The sequence below is a fragment of the Budorcas taxicolor genome, chromosome 25 (genome assembly GCF_023091745.1).
Source record: "Budorcas taxicolor isolate Tak-1 chromosome 25, Takin1.1, whole genome shotgun sequence".
NCBI classification, from domain to species: domain Eukaryota; kingdom Metazoa; phylum Chordata; class Mammalia; order Artiodactyla; family Bovidae; genus Budorcas; species Budorcas taxicolor.
Genome location: NC_068934.1, coordinates 45,127,544 through 45,150,954, shown reverse-complemented (window position 1 = coordinate 45,150,954; position 23,411 = coordinate 45,127,544). Strand labels below are relative to the sequence as shown.

At 52.2% G+C, this 23,411-nt stretch overlaps 2 protein-coding genes and 2 non-coding genes across 6 annotated transcripts; 3 read left to right on the top strand and 1 right to left on the bottom strand.

The window, feature by feature from the left end:
- Positions 1-1,136: 1,136 nt before the first annotated feature.
- SLC29A2 (solute carrier family 29 member 2) lies at positions 1,137-11,058 on the top strand. 3 transcript variants are annotated; one of them, XM_052661638.1, is made up of 14 exons: positions 1,161-1,450; positions 1,667-1,895; positions 2,222-2,423; positions 2,691-2,772; positions 4,536-4,696; positions 4,959-5,098; positions 5,473-5,607; positions 6,217-6,314; positions 6,530-6,614; positions 7,618-7,754; positions 8,021-8,126; positions 8,229-8,314; positions 9,058-9,257; positions 9,939-11,058. In XM_052661638.1, the coding sequence occupies exons 1-14, from the start codon at positions 1,298-1,300 to the stop codon at positions 10,048-10,050; spliced, it is 1,926 nt and encodes a 641-aa protein (XP_052517598.1). In that variant the 5' UTR covers positions 1,161-1,297; the 3' UTR covers positions 10,051-11,058. The 3 variants fall into 3 exon arrangements, with proteins under 3 accessions (XP_052517596.1, XP_052517597.1, XP_052517598.1); XM_052661636.1 differs by having other exon boundaries at positions 1,137-1,895; XM_052661637.1 differs by having other exon boundaries at positions 1,139-1,895; positions 2,294-2,423.
- Positions 11,059-16,394: 5,336 nt separating this feature from the next.
- Positions 16,395-16,499, top strand: LOC128069283 (U6 spliceosomal RNA). Its single transcript, XR_008201538.1, has one exon. It is a non-coding gene; the product is annotated as a U6 spliceosomal RNA (small nuclear RNA).
- A 3,699-nt stretch (positions 16,500-20,198) lies between these two features.
- On the bottom strand, positions 20,199-20,280 carry TRNAS-GCU (transfer RNA serine (anticodon GCU)). Its single transcript has one exon. It is a non-coding gene; the product is annotated as a tRNA-Ser (tRNA).
- Positions 20,281-20,787: 507 nt separating this feature from the next.
- B4GAT1 (beta-1,4-glucuronyltransferase 1) lies at positions 20,788-23,011 on the top strand. The gene is made up of 2 exons (XM_052662050.1): positions 20,788-21,909; positions 22,141-23,011. The coding sequence occupies exons 1-2, from the start codon at positions 20,854-20,856 to the stop codon at positions 22,330-22,332; spliced, it is 1,248 nt and encodes a 415-aa protein (XP_052518010.1). The 5' UTR covers positions 20,788-20,853; the 3' UTR covers positions 22,333-23,011.
- The last annotated feature ends 400 nt before the right edge of the window (positions 23,012-23,411 follow it).

Genomic DNA, 23,411 nt, shown 5'->3' with positions numbered 1-23,411 from the left:
AAATGAAATCCACACTCCTTACTCAGCACTCGGTCATAACTAGACCTGCTGTTGCAGAGGCTCTGTCCCCTCCTCCTGCTGTGCCTGCCAAAGGGATCTGTTTATATGTCCCTGAACGTGTTGGCATTCTCATGTCCGTGACCTTGGTACAGGCTGTTCTCTTGGAGAAATGCCCTCATCGTCTTAGCTTACTGCCTCACAAATGCAGTGTTTCTCAAACCTCAGTTCCTCATGTCTTTCCATGGAAACCTGTGTCTCAGCTGTGCCCCCACCTGCAGCCCCAAATGGGGCTTCATTTTCTATAAATTGTCTATAAATGACTCATTTTTCATAAGTAAATTTATGTTAATTTATATTAAATGTATAAATAAATTCATCTTCAAGGAAAAGTATCTATTATAATAAATAGGAAACCAGCATAAGTAGCCCTAAAAATAAAGTAACTATAAAAACACAGAATGAAAGTTTTAATAAAAATTGTTAATCTCTATTTAGGTAAAATTGTCAGCAAAAGCTCTGAGGTCAGTTCTGTGTGTGTGTGTGAGAGAGAGAGAGATTAACTAAATAGACATTAACAAGTGTTAAAACGTTAGCACCACAATTGAGACTTTCCTCTTTGTCATATTCTAAAAGGTTGAAAGCAAATTGAAGACACAGTAACTTTCTCAGTCACTGTAATTTAAAGCTGACTCTGTTCTCTCGAAAATCACTTGCGTATCACTGCAATCCATTTGTTAACCAAACATTTTTCAAGCATGTGCTATGTACCAGGCAGCTGATCTAGATGTTTGCAATAAACGCCATACTAAATAAGCACAGTCTTTGCCTCACAGACTGGAGAAAACACACACATGTAACCAGGAAATGGCCATAAAATGTCATTACTTATGAAAATAATTTGTGACAAAATTTCTCCAGCATCTCCATTACGCACGCCAGCTGCAGAGAAAACAAACCCTCTTGTAAATTATATGAGTTAGAGAAGATTAATTTCAAAAGTGCAATGGTTTATCATCTTTACAAAGTTTTTCACGGAAAAAGACTGGGAGCTGAATGCATCTTAATGTTTGATACGATGTGACGTGGGATCGTTGAAAGTCGTATTTATTTATTAGCAGTACCCAGCTGCCTGTGTGTGTGTGTTAGTCGCTCAGTCCTGTACAACTCTTTGCGACCCCATGGACTGTAGCCCACCAGGCTCTGTCCATGGGGATTCTCCAGGAAAGAATACTGCAGTGGGTTGGCATTTCCTTCTCCAAGAGATCTTCCTGACCGAGGAATCGAACCTGTGTCGCTTATGCCTCTTGCATTGACGGGCAGATCTTTTACCATTAGCGCCACCTTGGAAGCCGGCACACGGGATCTTATTTCCCCGACCAGCGATGGAACTCGCTTCCCCTGCAGAGGCTGCGGAGTCTTAACCACTGGACCACCAGCAAAGTCCCTGAAAGTAATTTTTCTTTTTTTAAGTAAGACTAGGGAGCGGGCCTGGACGCTCCTCTGGGTCTCCCTTTCCTCCGGAGCCACTCCTCCGAAGCTTAGCCACACCGCCACCAGGAAGCCCCTCTGGACGCCCCCGAGGGACTCGACCCTCCGCTGTGCGCCCCAAAGTCCCGGCGATTCCCCAGTCACCCGCTGCAGAAGAGCTCATCTGTCTGTGTTCCAGATCTCCCCGCGGGCTCTGCCAGCTCCGACACCTGGCCCTCCCCTCCGCCTCCCGGGGGGGACCCAGCTCAGTGCTGCCCGCCAGGACCGCCGGCGACAGACGGTCTCTCCGGCTTCCCCCGGGGCTGGCCGCGCTCGGGTTACCACCCAGTGGTCTTGCACGTTAGCGAGCGCTAGCACCGCCACGGCACCACCTCCGTCTTGCCGGAGCCTGGAGAACTTCGCGCCAGGTCAGCTCCACAGCACTCGGTTGGGCAGGGGGCCGGGGCGGGGCGGACACCCCTACTACCTCCCCCCATCCGCCCGCACGGGTCCGGGCCCGGCGCCCGCAGATTCGGGGGAATCTTCCCGGATCACAGCCTCTCGGGAGGCACGGGGAGCGGTGGAGTCCGGGGACCAGGAGGTCAGGCCGCGGGTGGGCTGGAGTCTGGAGTCCCTGGTCCTTGGGGGCCGGGAGGGGTGGAGCTCCGCATTGTCCCCGCCCCGGGGGCGGAGCCGAGGTCCGAGCTTGCGGTACTTGAGACCAGGCGAAACTGGCGTGGGGCTTCCTGCCCAGCTTCCGCCTTCCACTACCCGGCCTCGGACCGTGGAAGACCCGACCCCGCTTCCCGTGTCCACCACCGGCCAGACCCAGCCTCCCGGGTCCCCGGCTTGGCCCACGGGCCCCGGGGCAGGTTCAGGTGCGGCGCCCGCCTCTTTCTCCCACCGGGCTCATCCTGCCGGGCGGCCATGGCGCGAGGAGACGCCCCGCGGGACAGGCAAGTTGGGGACCATGTACGGTGCGGCGTATGGGGATCCGGTGGTCGTGGGCAGCGCAGAGCCGCTCCCTTTGGGCTTTCTAAAGCGCAAAGAAGACCAGTTGGAACTACAATTCCCGTCAGCCCCCTGCCTCGGGTGCCTGAGCCTGGGTGATGGGGGTTGTAGTCCGCTCTCCGAGCGGCGTGGGGGGAGGGTGCTGGTCTGGGAGGCGGAGGGGCCGCCAGAGAGGGAAGTCCTCCGAGTGACCTTCTGTCTGATCCTCACAGCTACCACCTGGTCGGGATCAGCTTCTTTATCCTCGGGCTGGGCACCCTCCTCCCCTGGAACTTCTTCATCACAGCCATCCCGGTGAGACTCGTGGCTGGAGTGATAGATCCAAGGCCACAACCACCAGCCGTCCCTCCAGCGGCCTTTCCCCACCATGCTGCCTGTGAGAGTCAGTCTTTCGGTCGGTCCAACTCTTTGCGACTGCAATGGACTGGAGCCACACCGGGCTCCTCTGTCCATGGGATTTCCTAGGGAATCCTCATTGTGTCCCCTTTGTCGGCTGAAACAGAGGGCCGCAGAGAGGAGAGGACCCTCTCTCATGGCTAGGATCCACAAGCTTTCAGGAATGCCCAGATCCTAGCACAAGGCCACCAGGTCAGGAAATCCTGTGGAGCCAGCGAGGAGCTACCCACCCACCTCCCCTTTGTCATTATTCCTGGGCTGGTCACTCCAAAAGTGGTTATCCAAGCCTTTGATTTTCTTTGAAATAGCATGAATTACATTCATTCATCCAATGTACACCTAGAGTTCCTGGCACTGGGGTTATAGGAGGAACTATAGCTGAGGAAGATTGCATCCTCACCGAGCTTACATTATTTCAACGGAAGGCAGGAATCCGGGGCTGGTGTTCTCTTTGGTACGGGGTTATTCTTGTACATTAAAAGCAACAACTTTCCAGATGCCTCTTCAGTGCCTAGCTCTGTGCTGGGTCCTGGAGACCCAAAGATGAACCAGCCCCTGGTCTTGAGAGCAAGCTAGGTGCCAAGGAAATGTTGGTAATGTAACATGATATGTGCCATCCCAAGCTTGGAGCAGAGTCCAATGGGTCCCGAGGGGAGAGAGCAATTCCTTCTGATTAATAATAAGGTGATCTGTAACTTGGGAGAAGGGTAGGTAAAGTATTTGTGTTGGGAAGGTGAGTGGTCAGAGAGGGGAGGGCATTTCAAACAAAGCCAGCAGCCTGGTGAAGGCAACAAGAGGCAGAGTGCCAGCCTGTACAGAGAAAGGGCCAGAGCTTGGGGTGCCTGGAGTTTAGCAGGATGGAACAAGAAATGGGCCACAAAACAGAAACTAGTTCTGAAAGGCCCCAAATGCTGTTCCATAACCTAGGGCTTTGCCCTGCAGGCCACAAGGAGCCATGGGTGGGGAGAGGGGCAGTTAAGCAGAGTTGTGGCAGGATGTCCCCACTCCAGTACTCTTGCCTGGAAAATCCCATGGATGGAGGAGCCTGATGGGCTGCAGTCCATGGGGTCGCTAAGAGTCAGGCATGACTGAGCGACTTCACTTTCACGCATTGGAGAATGAAATGGCAACCCACTCCAGTGTTCTTGTCTGGAGAATACCAGGGACGGCGGAGCCTGGTGGGCTGCCGTCTATGGGGTCACACAGAGTCGGACACGACTGAAGTGACTTAGCAGCAGCAGCAGCAGCAGTGGCAGGATGTGTGTTCCAGAGAGAAAGCAGTTGGTCAGCATCTGATCCAGAGCCTGGCTTACAGTCGGAGCTCCATAAATACCCAGGAATCTAGAAATTGCTGCAGGAGTGGGGGTGGGGGCCACGACCCGCACCGGAGAGGAGGGGTGATCCAGAGATGGAGCACGGCCCAAGTTGGGGGCTCCTGGGCTTGGGCTCGGTCTCAGACTTCAGTTCAATTCCGTGCAGGTTCCTCGAGCTCCGACTATGTGCCAGGTTCTGGGGACAGCGCAAGGACAGAGAGACAGTCCCGCAGAAGTTAACGGAGCGATCCCGGGCGTGGGAGGAGGCAGAGGAAGAAGGCTGGGGGGTTCCCGAGGGTAGGTAGGTTGTGGGGTAACCCTGTACCCTACCCCCTGGCCTCCTGGCAGTACTTCCAGGGGCGGCTGGCGGGGGCCAACAGCACCGCCGAGACCCTGGGCACCAACCACACGAGCCCCGCAGATACCTTCAACTTCAACAACTGGGTGACGCTGCTGTCGCAGCTGCCGCTGCTGCTCTTCACACTCCTCAACTCCTTCCTGTACCAGTGGTGAGAGCCCCGCCCCAAGGCTCAGTCCCAGGCCCGCCCCCTGGGTCCCGCCCCCTTTGCTGAGGCAGGTCCATCTGGGCCCCGGGCGGCGGGGGGCGCGGGGCGGGGCGGCGAGGGGGAAGCCCTCCCATCCTCCCTCCCCTTCCTCTGGGTCTTTCCCCGGGCCCCCACTGTCCAGCGCTGGGATGAAACTCTTCGCCCTCCTCCCCTCGCCTGGCCCGAGCCCAGCGATGCCCACTCTGCCCCTCACGCTTCCAAACAGCATCCCTGAGATGGTGCGGATTCTGGGCAGCCTGCTGGTCATCCTGCTCCTCTTTACCCTGACGGCGGTGTTGGTCAAGGTGGACATGAGCCCCGGGCTCTTCTTCTCCATCACCATGGCCTCCGTCTGGTTCATCAACTGTGAGCACCTCGGCCCCTCCCCACCTCCCCACCCTGCCCCACCAGGACTTCAGCCGAGCCTCTTGTAACTGAAAGGGCCCAAGGTATCGAAGGGAAGACAGAAGAAACATCACCCATATCCCCGAGGAGAAACCGAGGCCCAGAGGAGAGGAGAAGTCACTCGTCCCAGGCCCCGCAGTGACCTGAGAGCTGGTCTTCTGGCCCCCAGCCCCTCATACCCAGGGCTGGACCTCGGAAGAGGAATGCATGTGGGGTGTTACACCAGAGTGTCCAACCTAGTCCAGAGTCCCCTGTGCACCCAGCCGACACCCTCTCCAGGGAGCCCTTGGGGCCTACCTAGTTGAGCAGCTGCCCTCAATCCTGTCCTTCCACAGCCTTCGGTGCAATTCTGCAAGGCAGCCTCTTCGGACAACTGGGCACCATGCCTTCCAAGTACAGCACCCTTTTCCTCAGTGGCCAGGGCCTGGCCGGGATCTTCGCTGCCCTTGCCATGCTCATATCCATGGCCAGTGAGTAGATTTGGGTGGCAGTCTGGGATTCTGGGGAGCAGAGCGTGTGCTAAGGATGAGATGTTTTGGGCTGTGGTCGAGACAGAGGTGATGGGGTGATGGGGGAGCTGGGGATTGGGTGTGGGGCTCTTGAGTCCTACCATGAGAGAATGATGGGTGAGGGCTGGGTTAACTTGGGGCCCAGGGCAGGATTCCTGAGGCCAGCACTCGCCTGTGGCAGTAGGTTGAGGTTGAGGGAAGGGGAGACAGGTGTGGGATTCAGATAGACTTGGGTCTGAACTCCGGTTCCACTGTTCTCTAGCCAGGGGCATTGGATAAGGCACTTACCTGTGTTTGCTTCCCAACCTGAATGATTCTTACAGCTCCATACTCAGATTGTAAGAAGCATGCATTTATAATGAGCACATAGTAAGTGCTCAACAAAAATGACAGAGTGAGAGATGTGAAGGGCCAGGCCAGGGCCCCCTGCACAAGGGTCCTGAGTGTCAGTGGGAGGAATGGAAGAGGCCGGGAGGTGAATCTGGGATGTGTGTACTGCGAAGTAGGACAAGCTCCCTGCGGGAGCTGGTGGACAGTCATCTCCCTTCTGCAGCTGAAGTCTCTGCACAGGTGGCGTGGATGCCCAGACGTCCGCCCTGGGGTACTTCATCACGCCCTGTGTGGGCACCATCATGTCCATCGTGTGCTACCTGAGCCTGCCCCACCTGGTGAGCCTGGTATTGGGCTCGAGGCCCACTTCGGAGCATCACAGATACCGCCCTGAGTCTGAGGCCCTGAGAGAAGCCAAAGGAGGCAGAGGGGCCCAGTCCTGATCCCCAAAGGAGTCAGCCACTGGGGGACCCCAGCCTCTAAGTCAGCAGGGTGGGGAGGGATCCAGGCACCTCAGCCCAAGCCAGGCAGGGACAACGCTTTCCTTCTGCAGAAGTTTGCCCGCTACTATCTGGCCAAGAAACCATCGAAGGCGCAAGGTCAGGAGCTGGAGACCAAAGCTGAGCTTCTCCAGTCTGGTGAGCCCGGGACCCTGCCGGGGAAGTGGAAGAGCCAGGGGAGGCTGGAGCCATCTCCACAGGGAAGCATTTCACCTCTGTCCCCAACTAGACCCCTTATCTCTAGGAGCCTCGAGTGAGCAGAGGCAGACGATCTTGAAGGGAAGTCAGTGGGATTGAAGTCATCCCTTCAATTGCCCTTTGGGCCTCAGTTTCCTCCTCCATAAAATGGGGAGGCAGCAGAGCTTCAGGCCTGCAGGTCCTAGATCCAGGTGTGTCTGAGTTTAAATCCTAGCTTCAAGACATCCAAGCTATGTGACCTCAGTCAAGTCACATAACCCCTCTGAGCCTCAGGGGTTTTTTTTGTTTTTGTTTTTTATAAAGCAGTGGTAGTGGAATAATCCCTCTAAGGTGCTTTAACTGTGCCTGGTACATGTAGAAAGTGAAGTCGCTCAGTTGTGTCCGACTCTGCGACCCCGTGGACTGTGGCCCACCAGGCTCCTCTGTCCATGGGATTCTCCAGGCAAGAATACTGGAGTGGGTTGCCATTTCCTTCTCCAGGGGATCTTCCCGACCCAGGGATCGAACCCAGGTCTTCCGCATTGCAGGCAGACACTTTAGCCTCTGAGCCACCAGGGAAGCATGTATGTACTGAATAAACAGTGAAGGTGAAAGTGTTAGTTGCTCAGTCGTGTCTGACTCTTTGCAACACCATGGACTGTAGCCCACCAGGCTCCTCTGTCCATGGATTCTCCAGGCAAGAATACTGGAGAGGGTTGCCAATAGGGAAGACCCAGGGGATCTTCCAGACCCAGAGATTGAACCTGGGTCTCCTGCATTGCAGGCAGTTCTTTACCAACTGAGCCACCAGGGAAGCCTAATAAATAGTAGGTTGGCGTATTTCCATTAATTCTCTTGGCCTGCACCTGGGCTGGTGGAGGGTCACTTGTTTTAACTGCTTGGAATCTCCCCTCCTCCAGCCTGTTTGTCACAGGCATGACCCTGCCCTCTCCTCTTGCCCCAGATGAGAAGAATGGGATTCCCAACAGCCCCCAGAGGGCAGCCCTGACTCTGGATCTTGACCTTGAGAAGGAGACAGAGGTGGAACCAGAGGAACCCCAGAAGCCAGAAAAACCTTCAGTTTTCATTGTCCTCCGGAAGGTTTGGCTTGGATACAAGCCCCAACCCTCATCCCTGGGGAAGAGAGAGCTGCTCTCTCCAGCCTACCCCAGAGACTCTTAGAATGGACTAAGACCTTAGTACTCAGCTTGTCCACCCCGAGGTGACAGGGTCATGGTGGGTCAGGGACACGCTGGGCCAGGCTCCAGTGTCCCGCTCCCGGGGCCAAGGCTTGGGTGGAGGGGTTGTGGCCGCATGTTGGGCTCCGAGTCTGGCTGCCCCCTCACACCCCTTCCTCTGGCTCCCAGATCTGGCTGACGGCGCTGTGCCTCGTGTTGGTCTTCACAGTCACCCTGTCCGTCTTCCCGGCCATCACAGCCATGGTGACCAGCTCCACCGGTCCTGGGAAGTGGAGTGAGTAGTGGGAAGCGGCAGAGGACAGGGCAATGGGGGTGGAGGGGAGAGAGGGGAGTGGGCAGCCTGGACCAGGGTGAGCCCCCTCTGTCCCCCACCCAGGTCAGTTCTTCAACCCCATCTGCTGCTTCCTCCTCTTCAACGTCATGGACTGTCTGGGACGGAGCCTAACCTCTTACTTCCTGTGGGTGAGCACGTCTACTGGGGTGATTGGACATTTGGAGAAGCAGTCAAGGATCAGAGAGTGTGAAAGAGCGCAGAAGGGTGACTTCCCAACACTGACTGGCCCTGGTCTGGGTTTGGTAATGGAACAGCCAGTGAGCACAGAGCACCAGCCCCTGGAGGCATGCAAGCCAGGGCTTGGACTAAATTCTCCGAAAGCAGAAGCCATGTCCAGTTGACCTCTGTCTCCAGCATCCAGCTGAGGGCCCAGCCCCTGGTACGTGGAGAGTGTTTATACAGAGGTTCCTGCGCCATGTGAGAGGTCAGGCAGGATTCCTAGTATTTGGATTGTTTTTCGCCACGATGCTGCTTCTTTCAATGAAACCTTCCAAGGACACACAACAAATATTGTAGATCAAAGAGGAGCTGCTCTGATCGGGTCTGGGTCCCCAGTTTCCAATCCCATCTGCCCCAAAGGGTTCTTTGGAACCCCCACGGGTGCTCAGCGCAACCAACTTTGAACACCAGAGACGTTCTGCTGGTTCTGCCACTGAAAGAACACAGACTGGCTCTCAGGAGAGGCAGAGGCTGGGTGCTTATGGGCAGGGTGGCCTTGGCCTTGCCCCTCGCTCTCCAGAGGTCCCCATGCTGGGTCCTCCCTGGCTCACGCGGGGTAGGTTGGGGGAAGTGATAGTGGAATCTCTCGGGGGTGGCCCAGAGCAGAGGCGCTGCTCCCGGGGACCGCCCTCACCCCTGCCTTCCGCTGCAGCCTGACGAGGACAGCCGGCTGCTGCCCCTGCTGGTCTGCCTGCGCATCCTGTTCGTGCCGCTCTTCATGCTGTGCCACGTGCCCGAGAGGTCCCGACTGCCCATCCTCTTCCCCCAGGACGCCTACTTCATCACCTTCATGCTGCTGTTCGCTGTCTCAAATGGTTACCTGGTGTCCCTCACCATGTGCCTGGCGCCCAGGTCTGGGGGATGGGAAGGCGAGGGGAGGGCTTGGGAGCGGGCAGGTGGGCTCACTCTTGAAGAGGGACAGCCGCCAAGAGTTCGGCTTCTGGCCAGCCCAGCCTGAGCTGTTGCTCCAGGCCTCACTGGTACCCCGCCGTCAGGCCAGGCCCTCACTGATGGACTGGCCCCAGGCCAGGAGCTGAGGAGCAGGGGACTTGGCTGGGAGGTTCCTACCTAGTAAGGCAGCTCAGGCCGATTCTGGGGCCTTGGCTCTGGTCCTCAGTTTCCCCCTCTGTGAGCAAGCAGGTTGCACTGTCATTCCTTAGGGCCCAGCTACTCTCCCACATTCTCAGTTGCAGGGGACCCAAGGTTTAGGTCACAAGCAGAGTTCCTGGGCTGCTCACCCTGGGGACAAGGGAGCGTAGAAAGGATAGGAAGACCAGGTAGGGGACATTTTGCCAAGAAGGAAGGCAGGGGCATCTGGACCCCAGGGGAGTGAGAGACATCCGTGTCCAGTGGCCCCATTTTACAGATCAGGAAACTGGAGTCCAGAGGGAAGGGCCTCATTATAGTGGCCCGAAAGTTGGGCCAGCCCAGACTAGAAATTATCCGTCCTGTTGTTAGAGGGGCAGAGGGCACGGGGCTGGGTCCAGGGTGGGCCCCACATTTTTCTCAGAGCTCCTCTCCTGTGTGTTCCAGGCAGGTGCTGCCACAGGAGAGGGAGGTGACCGGCACCCTCATGACCTTCTTCCTGGCGCTGGGGCTCTCTTGTGGCGCCTCCCTTTCCTTCCTCTTCAAGGCGCTGCTCTGAAGCGCTCCGTCAAGGGCTCTCCCAGCGTGTCTCTTCAGAGCTGAGGCCCAGCGCTGGGGGAATGACGGGCCAGGCTCAAGCCTCCACCGGGCCGGGTGGGCGGGGGCCCTGTGGCCTGAGGGCTCCAGCAAGAGGTGGGCACAGCTCTTCTTCCAGGGCTGGCGGCCACTGGGAGTGCTGCTAGGAAGAATTCACCGCCTGCCATTCCAGCCCTCACCCAGGAGTAGAGCTGACGCACTGTCTGGATGCACATAAAACCTCACTGAAAGGGTGATCATCAGGGGAAACAGGGCCGAGGACCACGGCCCATCCTCACTGTCAGGACTGTGTTCGTTAATCTCTACAAACCCACTGGCGAGTTGCCAGGACTCAGAGGCCACAGGTGGAGTCTTGCCAACCGTGTGGCTGGTGTGGACGTGGCCTCAGAGTCTGTGTGGGGGTGGGGGCCAGTCCAGGGCAGGACCTTTTCTCTCCAGGCCTCAGCGACCCCTCGGTCGGGTCTCTCAGACTTCAGAACAGAGGAATCCAGGGAGGTTGAGGGGATGGGGGAGAATGAGTTAGGGATCTGAGGGATTTCAAAGGACCCTCTGGGCCTCAAACAGTGTCTACGTCGCCAGCGCTCACTGTGTCCACTCCCCGGAGCCCAGTTGGGCCCGGGTCCCGGAACTGCAGTTAGCCTGCAGGCATGAGCTGCATTTTACAGTTTGCAAAACTCTTCCGACCTTGCCCTTTCGCTGAAGCCACGTTGAGGCCCTTGGAGGGAGGCTGGCAGGGACTGTGCCCCTCTCTGTACAGGTGAGGAAACCCAGTCCCGGGGGAATGACCAGTTCTTCCAGAGCCAGAACCCAGTCCCCACCTGCCTATAGGTGCTCTTCTTCCTGCCCTCTGCCTGCTTCCCTTTTCCTCAAGGGGTTCAAGGCAAAAGCCCTGAAGACTACACCTTTTTTTGCTTGTGTTTCCCTCAGACCCTGCTCCTGTGTCTAATAACAACCGTCTTCATTTGTACAATGATCTCACTGAATCTTTATTTCCAAAGCGCTTTCAGTTCTGTTGACTTTGATGAGCTGGGTGAGGTGGGGATGATTGTACCCATTGGACAGATGGGATGACTGAGGCCCTGAGAAGGGAAGGGATTTGTGGGCATCCCTGGGCTGGGCCTTCCTGGCCACATGATGGCCAAGGGGTACTGGCTTGCAAGGAGCCCTGTGCTCCCAGACAGACTGCCTGGTTGCATGGATAACTATGACTCTCTCCCCGCACCAGCATCCTCTGCCTCCCCAGGCTCCCGCCTTCTCAGAAATGGAGCCTCAGAGATACAGTCAGCCAGTTCTGCCGAGGGATAGAGGAAAAGCCTGCTTTGCCACACATCTGTGCCACCCTGCCCAGGGCAGGGAAGAGCAGAATGTTTGAGATTACCAGCACGGACCTTTCTGCCCATTTGCCCTCCTGCCTCCCATGTCCACTGAATGAACAGCTGTTATATACCAGGTGATGAGTCAGTGCCAGGCCCTGCTCAGAAGCCAGAGGCTGTTTTGCAACCAAAGAGGAAAGTGAGGCAAGATAGGACCTTGGGGACCTCCCCAGTGGTCCAGTGGTTAAGAGTCCACCTTGCAATACAGGGGATGCTGGTTTGAATCCTGGTCGGGGAGCTAAGATCCCACATGCCCAAAGGCAACTAAGCTCATGCTACAGCTAGAGAGCCTGAGTGTCACAGTGAAAGATCTGGCATGCCACAATGAAGATCCAGAGCAGGCCACACACACCACACACACACACCACACACACACAAGATACGATCTTGGGAACTGAAATAAAGACACAGGCCAACTCCAAGTGAGGATTCATTCCTTCGACCATTAGTCACTGTGCCAGGTTCTGGGTGGTCTGACGGCCCTGAAACAAAGGAGCTATGACCCTGCTCCCAAGGCCACGGGAAATAGAATGTAACATGGGATAGGGCTTGTGAGGACCCTGCAGAATGTGTAATATGAGATGCTAGAGGAGGGGGCCATTGATCTTACTGGAAAGTTCAGGCAGGCATCCCTGAGGAGGTGTCCTCTGAACTGGGCATTGAGGGATGAATATGAGTTCGCTGGGCTGAGTTGGGGGTGGGGGAGCAACCCAAGCAGATGTACCAGAAAATGCAAAGCATGGATGGATATGGAATATTCAGGGAACAGTGGGGACTTCTGGCAGCAGGGCAGGGGGTGTGGGGAGTCCTAGGGTGTGAGAGAGGGGGAGGGGAGAGGATAAGGCTGGGGCAGTGGGCTGCAGACAAATGCTGAAGGGCCTTAGGGGTGAGGCCTAACCAGGGAATTAGAGAGAGGAGGAGACATAAAGGAGAAGAGGCGGCTCCCTCTACAGAAGCCATTTGACTTGGTGATTTAAGAGCATGTGCCCTGACCCAGAGTCCTGGGTTCGAAGTCAGGCTCTTTCCCAGCATGGGGAATAGGGATTCCTGAAGACTGGAGTCCTGGAGAAAGCGCTGGAGTAAAGGTTGACATTTTCTAAATGGTAGCTGTAGTCCTGGGAATATTTTGTACAGACCACTAAGCCTAACTGTACGCTTTGGCTGGGACTGGTGGGAGCAGGACCCCAATAATTCCTAGGCCCCCTTCTCTTTTTCACCTTCAGGGACTATTGTCTGTTGTACTTAAAAGCTCCCTAGACCTGCCAAACCCAGCCATCCCAGGGAACCCAATGGTGCTGGTCCATGGCCACCTGGTGCAAGCCCAGCTGGGGCTGAGCAGTGGAGGATCGGTCCAGGAAGAGAACACCCACCCCTCAGGTGCCCTTATGATGTCACAACCTGGAATTCCTTCTTCCGGTCCTCCTCCCCGGTATACTCAGCCCAACTTTCTCGTCAGATCAGGATGCAGCTGGGTTTAATGTTAGAGACAAATACTTGAAAATTTTAAAAAAATAAAATAAAAGGGGACTTCTCTGGTGGCCCAGTGGCTAAGACTCTGTGCCCCCAATGCAGGGGACCTGGGTTTGATCCCTGGTCCCGGAACTAGATCCCACATGCTGCAACTAAATGCCTGTGCGCCACAACTAGGACCCAGGGCAGTCAAATAAATAATAAAACCTACTTTTAAAAAAAGAAACAAATACTTGGGCTGAGGGGCTACCCTTGCTGGTCCCTCTGCTGATGCCCAGCACTACCCCCCTACCCAGGCACTGCCACCTCCCCAGCCTGACACAGCTCTGCCAACAGGCCTGGTTTCCCTTAGAAGCAGCCAGTGTCCACGAGCAGACAGTTGGAGAGGGCTCTAAGTGGCGGGCACTGAGACAGGCTCATGGAAGGATGCAAACATTGGAAGGCCAGTCTTTATCCTCAAGCTGCTCACCTTTTCATGAGATGGACAATTCCTGGTTTGGTAAATGGATTTGGCTCTCCAATTAAAAGTCAGAGATTGGACTTTTAATGTGAAAAGCATTGGCCGGTGGTTGAGAATCAGCCTGCCAATGAAGGGGACACAGGTTAGATCCCTGGCCTAGGAAGATTCCACTTGCCATGGGGCAACTAAGCCCGTGGGCCACAACTACTGAAGCCCGAGCACCCAGAGGCTGTGCTCTGCAACAAGAGAAGCCACTACAATGAGAAGCCTGAGTAAACTAGAGAAAAGCCCACACAGCCAGAAATAAATCGATTTTATTAAAAAGGAGTCAGAGATTGTCAGAACGGATTTTTTAATGATTCAACTACATGCTGTCTACCACTTCAGAGTCAAAAACACAAATAGATTGAAAGTGAAAGGATGGAAAAAAGGTATTGTGTGCAAACGTAAACAAATGACAGTTCAGGTGGATATGCTAATATCAGAAAAACAAAAAGGCTAATTCAAAAATCATTCAAGAGACAAAGAAGGATGTTATATATTTATGACAGAGTAAGTCCACCAAGAAGATATAACAATTATATACATACCTAAAAACAAAGTCCTAAAAAATATGGAGCAAAAATTGACAAAATTGAAGGAGAAATAGACATTTATACAATAATAGAGACTTCAAGATGCCACTTTCAATAAAGGATAGAACAACTAGAGAGAAGATCAACAAGGAAACAGAGGACTTGAACACACATGAACCAAATAGGCCAAAGAGACCTATATACACAACACTTGACCTAAAAACAGCAGAATATACCTTCTTCCCAAGTGTACATGGAACGTTCCCCAGGGGAGATCATATATTAGGCCACAAAACAAAGCTGCAATAACTTTTAAAAGAGTAAAATCACACAAAGCATCTTTTCCACTCACAGTGGAACGAAACTAGAAACCAATAATAGGAAAACTGGAAACTTCACAAATACATGGAAATTAAACGACATTCCCCTAAACAACTAATCAGTTAAAAAAGAAATCAAAAGAGAAGTTAGAAAATGCTTTGAGACAAATGGAAATGGAAACAACACACTAAATTTTATGGGATGCAGCAAGAGCCAGGCTGAGAGGAAACTTCGAGGTGTCAATGCCTACATTAAAAGGAGGAAGGAGCTCAGGCAAATTAAACCCAGAGCTAACAGAAGGAAGGAGATGCTAAAGATTAGAGAGGAGATGAACAAAACGGAGGACAGAAAAACAACAGAGAAAAATCAATGAAACCAAATGTTGGTTCTTCAAAACAATCAATAAAATTGACACACTTTTGAGTTGTTTAAGAAAAAAAAGAGATTTTAAAATTACTAAAATCAGAAATGAAAGGGGTCATTACTATTGGTTGTACAAAAATAAAAAGCATTATAAGAGAATACTATGAATACTTGTATGCCAACAAATGAGAAACCTAGATGAAATGGACTAGATGAAATTCTTAGAAACATACAAACTAGATGAAATTCCTAGAAACATACAAACTACCAAAAGTGACCCAAGAAGAAATAGAAAATCTGGATGTATCTATATCAAGGCAGGAGACTGAATCAGTAATCAAAAACCTCTCAGGAAATTTCAGGACCAGTGGACTTCACACACAAATTCTACCAATCATTTAAAGAATTAATACCAACCCTCAAACTCTTCCAAAAAATACAAGAGGAGAATACTTCCTAACTCTTTGTATGTGACCAGCATTACCCTGATGCCAAAGCTAAATAAAGATATCACAAGAAAAGAAAACTACAAACCAAAATCCGTTATAAATATAGGTGTAAAATTCCTTACAAAACACTAGTAGACTGAACCCAGCAACACAGTAAAGAATTATACACCATGACCAAGTGGGAGTTATTCTAGAATGAAGGTGGTTCATTGGAATGAACCTAACTTTGGACCTGGAATGTTAGGTCCATGAATCAAGGTAAATTGGAAGTAGTCAACCAGGAGATGGCAAGAGTAAACATCAACATTTTAGGAATCAGTGAACTGAAATGGACTGGAATGGGTGAATTTAACTCTGATGACCATTATATCTACTATTGTGGGCAAGAATCTCTTAGAAGAAATGGAGTACCCTCATAGTCAACAAGAGTCCAAAACACAGTACTTGGGTGCAATCTCAGAAATGACAGAATGATCTGTGTTCGTTTCCATGGCAAACCATTCAATATCACAGTAATCCAAGTCTATACCCCGACTAGTAATGCTGAAGAAGCTGAACTTGAATGGTTCTATGAAGACCTACAAGACCTTTTAGAACTAACACCCAAAAAAGATGTCCTTTTCATTATAGGGGACTGGAATGAAAAAGTAGGAAGTCAAGAGATACCTGGAGTAACAGGCAAATTTGGCCTTGGCGTACAGAATGAAGCAGGGGAAAGGTTAATAGAGTTCTGCCAAGAAAATGCACTGGTCATAGCAAACACCCTCATAGCAAACACCCAACAACACAAGAGAAGACTCTACACATGGACATCATCAGATGGTTACTACCAAAATCAGATTGATTATATTCTTTGCAGCAAAAGATGGAGAAGCTCTATACAGTCAGCAAAAACCAAGACCGGGAGCTGACTGTGGCTCAGATCGTGAACTCCTTATTGCAAAATTCAAACTTAAATTGAAAAAAGTAGGGAAAACAACTAGACCATTCAGGCATGACCTAAATCAAATCCTTTATGATTATACAGTGGAAGTAACAAATAGATTCAAGGGATTAGATCTGATAGAGTCCCTGAAGAACTATGGACGGAGGTTCGTGACATTGTACAGGAGGCAGTGATCAAGACCATCCCCAAGAAAAAGAAATGGAAAAAGGCAAAACAGTTGTCTGAGGAGGCCTTACAAATAGCTGAGAAAAGAAGAGAAGCTAAAGGCAAAGAAGAAAAGGAAAGATAAACCCATCTGAATACAGAGTTCCAAAGAATAGCAAGGAGAAATAAGAAAGCCTTCCTCAGTGCTTGCTTCAGCAACGCATATACTAAAATTGGAATGATACAGAGAAGATTAGCATGACCCCTGAGCAAGGATGACACGCAAATTCGTGAAATGTTCCATTCAAGTTGATGTATGGCAAAAACCACCACATATTGTAAAGTAATTAGCCTCCAATTAAAATAAATAAATTAATTTTTAAAAAAAAGAAAAAAGAAAGCCTTCCCTCAGCGATCAATGCAAAGAAACAGAGGAAAACAACAGAATGGGAAAGGCTAGAGATCTCCTCAAGAAAATTAGAGATACCAAGGGAACCTTTCATGCAAAGGTGGGCACAATAAAGGACAGAAAAAGCATGGATCTAACAGAAACAGAAGATATTAAGAAGAGGTGGCAAGAATACACAGAACTACACAAAAAAGATCTTAATTGTTAGGGACCAAACGACGGGCTCTAGGACCTGAGTCATGTTTACCAGAAAGAGACAGGACATGCGCTCATCCTGCCTGGCCAATCATGTAACGCCAGCTACTCCTGTAACTGAAACAAAGAACTGCCTGTATATAAGCCGCCATACTCCTTTGTTCGGGGCTCTTGTCGGATTCCACTGTGCTGGAAGAGACTTGGGCCCTAGCGCGCTAGAAATAAACTCCCTTCTTGCCTTTGCATTGCTGTGGTGGACTTGCCCTCTCGGTCGGTTCGGAGATACGGGCTCGGTGCATAACATTAATGACCCAGATAAACACGATGGTGTGATCACTGGCCTAGAGCCAGACATCCTGGAATGCGAAGTCAAGTGGGCCTTGGGAAGCATCACTATGAACAAAGCTAGTAGAGGTGATGGAATTTAAGCTGAGCTATTTCAAATCCTAAAAGATGATGCTATTAAAGTGCTGGCATACTCAATATGTCAGCAAATTTGGAAAACTCAGCAGTGGCCACAGGACTGGAAAAGGTCAGTTTTCATTCCAATCCCAAAGAAAACCAATACCAAAGAATGTTCAAACTACCACACAATTATACTCATCTCACACGCTACCAAAGTGATGCTCAAAATTCTCCAAGCTAGGCTTCAACAGTATATGAACCAAGAACTTCCAGATGTTCAAGCTGGATTTAGAAAAGGCAGAGGAACCAGAGATCAAATTGCCAATATGTATTGGATCATCGAAAAAGTAAGAGAGTTCCATCTACTTCTGCATTATTGACTATGCCAAAGCCTCTGACTGTGTGGATCACAATAAACTGTGGAAAATTCTGAAAGAGATGGGAATACCAGACCACCTTACCTGCCTCCTGAGAAATCTGTATGCAGGTCAAGAAGCCACAGTTAGAACTGGACATGGAACAACATACTGGTTCCAAATAGGGAAAAGAGTATGTCGAGGCTGTATATTGTCACCCTGCTTATTTAACTTATATGCAGAGTACATCATGGGGAATGCCAAACTGGAGGAAGCACAAGCTGGAATCAAGATTGCTGGGAGAAATATCAATAACCTCAGATACGCAGATGACACCACCCTTATGACAGAAAGGGAAGAGGAACTGAAGAGCCTCTTGATGAAAGTGAAAGAGGAAAATGAAAGAGCTCCCTTAAAACTCAACATTCAAAAAACGAAGATTATGGCATCTGGTCCCACGACTTCATGGCAAATAGACGGGGAAACAATGGAAAGAGTGAGAGACTTTATTTTCTTGGGCTCCAAAATTACAGCAGATGATGACTGCAGCCATGAAATTAAGAGGCTTGCTCTTTAGAAGAAAAGTTATGACCAACCTAGACAGTATATTAAAAAGCACTAATGAAAGATAGAAATACTCAACAAACAAGGCATAAACAAGAACTTTCTCAATCTGAAAAAGCGTTTATGAAAAGTCTACAACTAATGTCATGCTTAACTGTGAAAGAGTGAAGTCTCCCTGAGATTAGGAAAAAGACAAGGATGCCTACTTTTCACTATTTCATCTGTTCAACTTTGTGCTGGAAGTTCTAGCCAGAGCAATTGGGCAAGAAAGAGAAATAAAAGGCATCGAAATTGAGAAGGAAGAAGTAAAACTATCCGCAATCATAAATGATATACACACATACAGAAAATCCTAAAGAATACACACACACACACACACACACACTATTAAATAAACAAACTCAGCAGTTGCAGGGCTCAAGGACAATACACAAAATTCAGTTTACTTCTATACATACACTTTTTAAATTTTCCTTACTTAAAAAACATTTTTAGTTGGCAGATAATTCATTTACAATATTGTGTTGGTTTCTGCCATACATCAACATGAATCAGCCATAGGTATACATATGTTCCCTCCCTCTGAGCTCCCCTTCCACCTCCCACCCCACCCCACCCCACCCCATCCCTCTAGGTTGTCACAGAGGACCTGATTTGAGCTCCCTGCGTCATACAGCAAATTTCCACTAGCTATCTATTTTACATATGGTAATTTATACGTTTCCATGCTACTTTCTCAATTTGTCCCACCCTTTCCTTCCCACACTGCATCAAGTCTGTTCTCTATGTCTGGGTCTTCACTGTGTGTGTTTATGTGGTCAGTTGCTCACCTCTGACTCTTTCGACCCTTTGGACTATAGCCCACCAGGCTCCGATTTTCCAGACGAGAATACTGGAGTGGGTTTCCATTTCATTCTCCCGGGTATACATACCATTTGGACATAAATTATTCTATCCTTCCCCCCTCCCACCCTGCCCCGCCCCATCAAGCAGTTCTCTGACACCAGCTCAGTGTCCTACAGATGCAACTCAATTCTGACACTACCTTCCAGGAGACAGCTTCAGATTCCACAAGCTGGGGCCGCAAAATAAAGGTCTCCTGCTCCTGATCACTTCCTAACTCAACAACCTTGGCTCCCTACTGCCTGTGGAGCAGGCAAACACCTTAAACCGACATTCCAGGCCCTCCCTGGGACGACTGAAAGCTCCTTCCGAAGATTCACGGCGCTGGAATACATTACCGATGGAGGTAATTGCCTTCTGCACAGCCTCTCCTCCTCTTATAGAGTCCATGGGTCAATCATTCCAGAAACACTTATTAAGCGCCTTCTGTGTACACTGACTGGTGTTAAGCATGTGTGGTTGTACGTGTGAGGGAGGGCAGCAGGTGTGTGGACACATGCAAGGTCTCTGCCCAGAGAGAAGTGCTGGAGGAAGGGGAATCAGTGCGCTGAATAATTTAAATGGCAACCCACTCCAGTACTCTTGCCTGGAAAATCCCATGGACGGAGGAGCCTGGTAGGCTGCAGTCCATGGGGTCGCTAAGAGTCGGGCACGACTGAGCGACTTCACTTTCACTTTTCACTTTCATGCATTGGAGAAGGAAATGGCAACCCACTCCAGTGTTCTTGCCTAGAGAATCCCAGGGACGGGGGAGCCTGGTGGGCTGCCGTCTATGGGGTGGCACAGAGTCGGACACGACTGAAGCGACTTAGCAGCAACATCGCCTCCACTGCCACCAGTTCTACTTCTGCGGGCAGTTTCCAGAGCAGCTCCTCCAGGGGGTCGTCTCTAGTTCTTGGACCCCAATTTGCATTGATCAGAATTCTGGCTCTGGTTTTTTGCTGCCACCAAACCCTTGGCCCTCTTTCTATGGAGAAGGAAAAGCACAGCTCCGACTTCCTCCCACTAGCTCCACATACTTGGAGTATGAACCTGCCGGAGCTGCACGTTGAACAAACACAGAAAGGGGACCCGGCGTAGACTGAATTGTGCCCCATCCCCAGTTCAGTTCTCTTCAACCCACTGCCCCAGACACCAGGATGTGAAAATTAAGAACCACCTCCAGCGTAAAACACGACGACGAGGATGGGATTCGAACCCACGCGTGCAAAGCACAATGGATTAGCAGTCCATCGCCTTAACCACTCGGCCACCTCGTCCTACGTAGGGCACCCTTTTCCACATGCCCTTATCTCTCATCCCTGAGTGTTCCGGGACCCCTGCAGCCGTTCCTCAATACAGACCTGATAAAACTTAGAGAGAGAGGCGACGGACAGAAAGGGGCTTTTGTGTTCCTTTCCGCCTGCCGCAGCCAGGAACCGCGCCATCCTTCACCATTCTGCAGTCAAGTTCGGTCACAGTTTCCGCTCCCTGATTCTGGGGCGAGAGAACCAAGGTCTCAGGACTCACTTAGTCCAGGAGGTCGCGCACTGACCCAGAAGAGGGGGTGCAGGTCCCCCGGAACACAGCAGGCGCGGTGGCGGGCAGTTTCCAGCGTTTGCAAAGCGCGCGGCGAGGACCGAGGCTGCAGTAACTCCTCCCGGGGAGCAGGGGGCGAGCTGGCTCGCCGGAGGCCAGCGCAGGCGGCCGGGTGGGCGGGGCTGCGCGCGGGGCTCGGTTCGCCTCGGCTCGCTTCGGCCGCGCTCGGCAGGCTGCGGTAAATCCGGGCTTGCAGAGGCTGGCAGAGGCTGCGGCCCGGTGGTCCCTGCTGCGCGCCCCGAACCCCGAGAGCCATGCAGATGTCCTACGCCATCCGATGTGCCTTCTACCAGCTGCTGCTGGCCGCGCTCATGCTGGTGGCTATGCTGCAGCTGCTCTACCTGTCGCTGCTGTCCGGGCTGCATGGGCAAGAGGAGCAAGACCAATATTTCGAGTTCTTTCCCCCGTCCCCGCGGTCGGTGGACCAAGTCAAGGCGCAGCTCCGCACCGCGCTGGCCTCCGGAGGCGTCCTGGACGCCAGCGGCGACTACCGCGTCTACAGGGGCCTACTAAAGACCACCATGGACCCCAACGATGTGATCCTGGCCACTCACGCCAGTGTGGACAACCTGCTGCACCTGTCGGGCCTGTTGGAGCGCTGGGAGGGCCCTCTGTCGGTGTCGGTGTTCGCCGCCACCAAGGAAGAGGCGCAGCTGGCCACGGTGCTGACCTATGCGCTGAGCAGCCACTGCCCCGATATGCGCGCCAGGGTCGCCATGCACCTTGTGTGCCCCTCACGCTACGAGGCCGCCGTTCCCGACCCCCGGGAGCCAGGGGAGTTTGCCCTGTTGCGTTCCTGCCAGGAGGTCTTTGACAAGCTGGCCAGGGTGGCCCAGCCCGGGGTCAATTACGCGCTGGGCACCAACGTCTCCTACCCCAATAACCTGCTCAGGAATCTGGCTCGTGAGGGGGCCAACTATGCCTTGGTAATCGACGTGGACATGGTGCCCAGCGAGGGGCTGTGGAGAAGCCTGCGGGAAATGCTGGATCAGAGCAAGCAGTGGGCGGGCACAGCACTGGTGGTGCCTGCCTTTGAGATCCGTCGAGCTCGCCGCATGCCCATGAACAAAAACGAGCTGCTGCAGCTCTACCAGGTGGGCGAGGTGCGGCCCTTCTATTATGGGCTCTGCACCCCCTGCCAGGCGCCCACCAACTACTCCCGCTGGGTCAACCTGCCAGAAGAGACCTTGCTGAGGCCTGCCTACGTGGTGCCCTGGCAAGACCCCTGGGAGCCATTCTACGTAGCTGGAGGCAAGGTGCCCACCTTCGACGAGCGCTTTCGGCAGTATGGCTTCAATCGTATCAGCCAGGTGCTCTTAAGGGAGAGGGAAGGGGAAATGGGGCAGGAGGGATGGGGGAGTCAGGGAGGTCTGGATGGAAAAGAGTCAGTGAGGCAGGGAGGATCATAGTTCAGGAAGTAGCTGAATGGTTGGAAGATCCAGGGTGCCTCCAGAGGACTAGGAATGCTGGAGCGAGCCGGGATGTCAGTCTCTGCTCTAGGAATGTCATCACACTTTGCTGATCTGTCTCTCCCTCTGCAGGCCTGTGAGCTGCACGTGGCAGGATTCGATTTCGAGGTGCTGAATGAAGGTTTCCTGGTTCATAAAGGCTTCAAAGAAGTTTTGAAATTCCATCCCCAAAAGGAGGCTGAAAATCAGCACAATAAGATCCTTTACCGTCAGTTCAAACAGGAGTTGAAGGCCAAGTACCCTGACTCCCCGCGTCACTGCTGAGCCCTTCCCTCACCTTGTCTGAGAAGTCTCAGACCCCTCCCTCCTTAGGCCGCCCCTCAGGCCTGACTGGGGTAAGAAATGTCACTCCACTTTACAGTGGTGGCTGTGGTGTTTGAACACTGGACTTGAATATGGGGTGCTGGGGTCAAGTCCTAGCTTAACCACTAACTAGTTGTGTGGCCTTGAGCAAATCCCGTTCTCTCCCTGAGCTTCAGTTACCCCGTCTGTAAAAGGGAGGTGAGAAATACCTACCTCACAGAACTGTTGGGAGGCTCAGAGGAGATGCTATATGTGAAAACACTCTGTAAGCTTCGTACAAATGTGAAGTATTATTAATATTATTACAGTATTATTATTGTTGTTATTATTGTTATTATTATTAACAATCTTGGGTGGGTGGACAGTAGGAGAGCAAAAAAGTATGAATGGGGCAGAGCCGAGAAGTCAGTACTTAACAAAAGGGGCGTTTTGGAAAGAAATCAGATGAAGGCGTTGAATTTAGTTCTTAGGTTTTCGGCAGCTTCCTGGTCGTCTAGGCCTCCGTCCCGGGGGCTCTGGAGAAGGGAAAGGTCTGATAGGTTCTGTGTGTTAATAGTCTGAGATCTGTACCCTTGAATAGGCTGGGCTGGGTAATTTGCCTACCGATTACAATGTGTAAATAAATAAGTGTTGACACCTATAGTTGGCTTCATTACTCTCCTGAACCGGGCGGGGATGGGAGAACAGGTCGCAGGTTCTCCGCTTTTCAAGCCCGGGGAGTTGGCTGCGGACCGAGCCGCGCGCGGGCTTCATGGCAAAGAACGCACAAGGGCCTTTCCTGCCTGTTGAAAGCCTGTGCAAATTTCGATCGGTTGCTATGGAAACCGGCCCGCGGTATCCCAGCATGCCTCACCCCCAGCTGCCCAATTGTGAGAGCTCCGATAGGCGCCTCCTGATGACACATGCGGAAGCGCGGCCAGGCCCCCGCCCCAGGAGGAGAGAGACCGGCCCAGCGCTTCCGGGAGCTCTGCGGCGGCGCCCAGTGTCCGCGTCCTCCGGTACCTCTCAGGGAGTTTTGGACGTGAGGTCAGAGGCCCCAC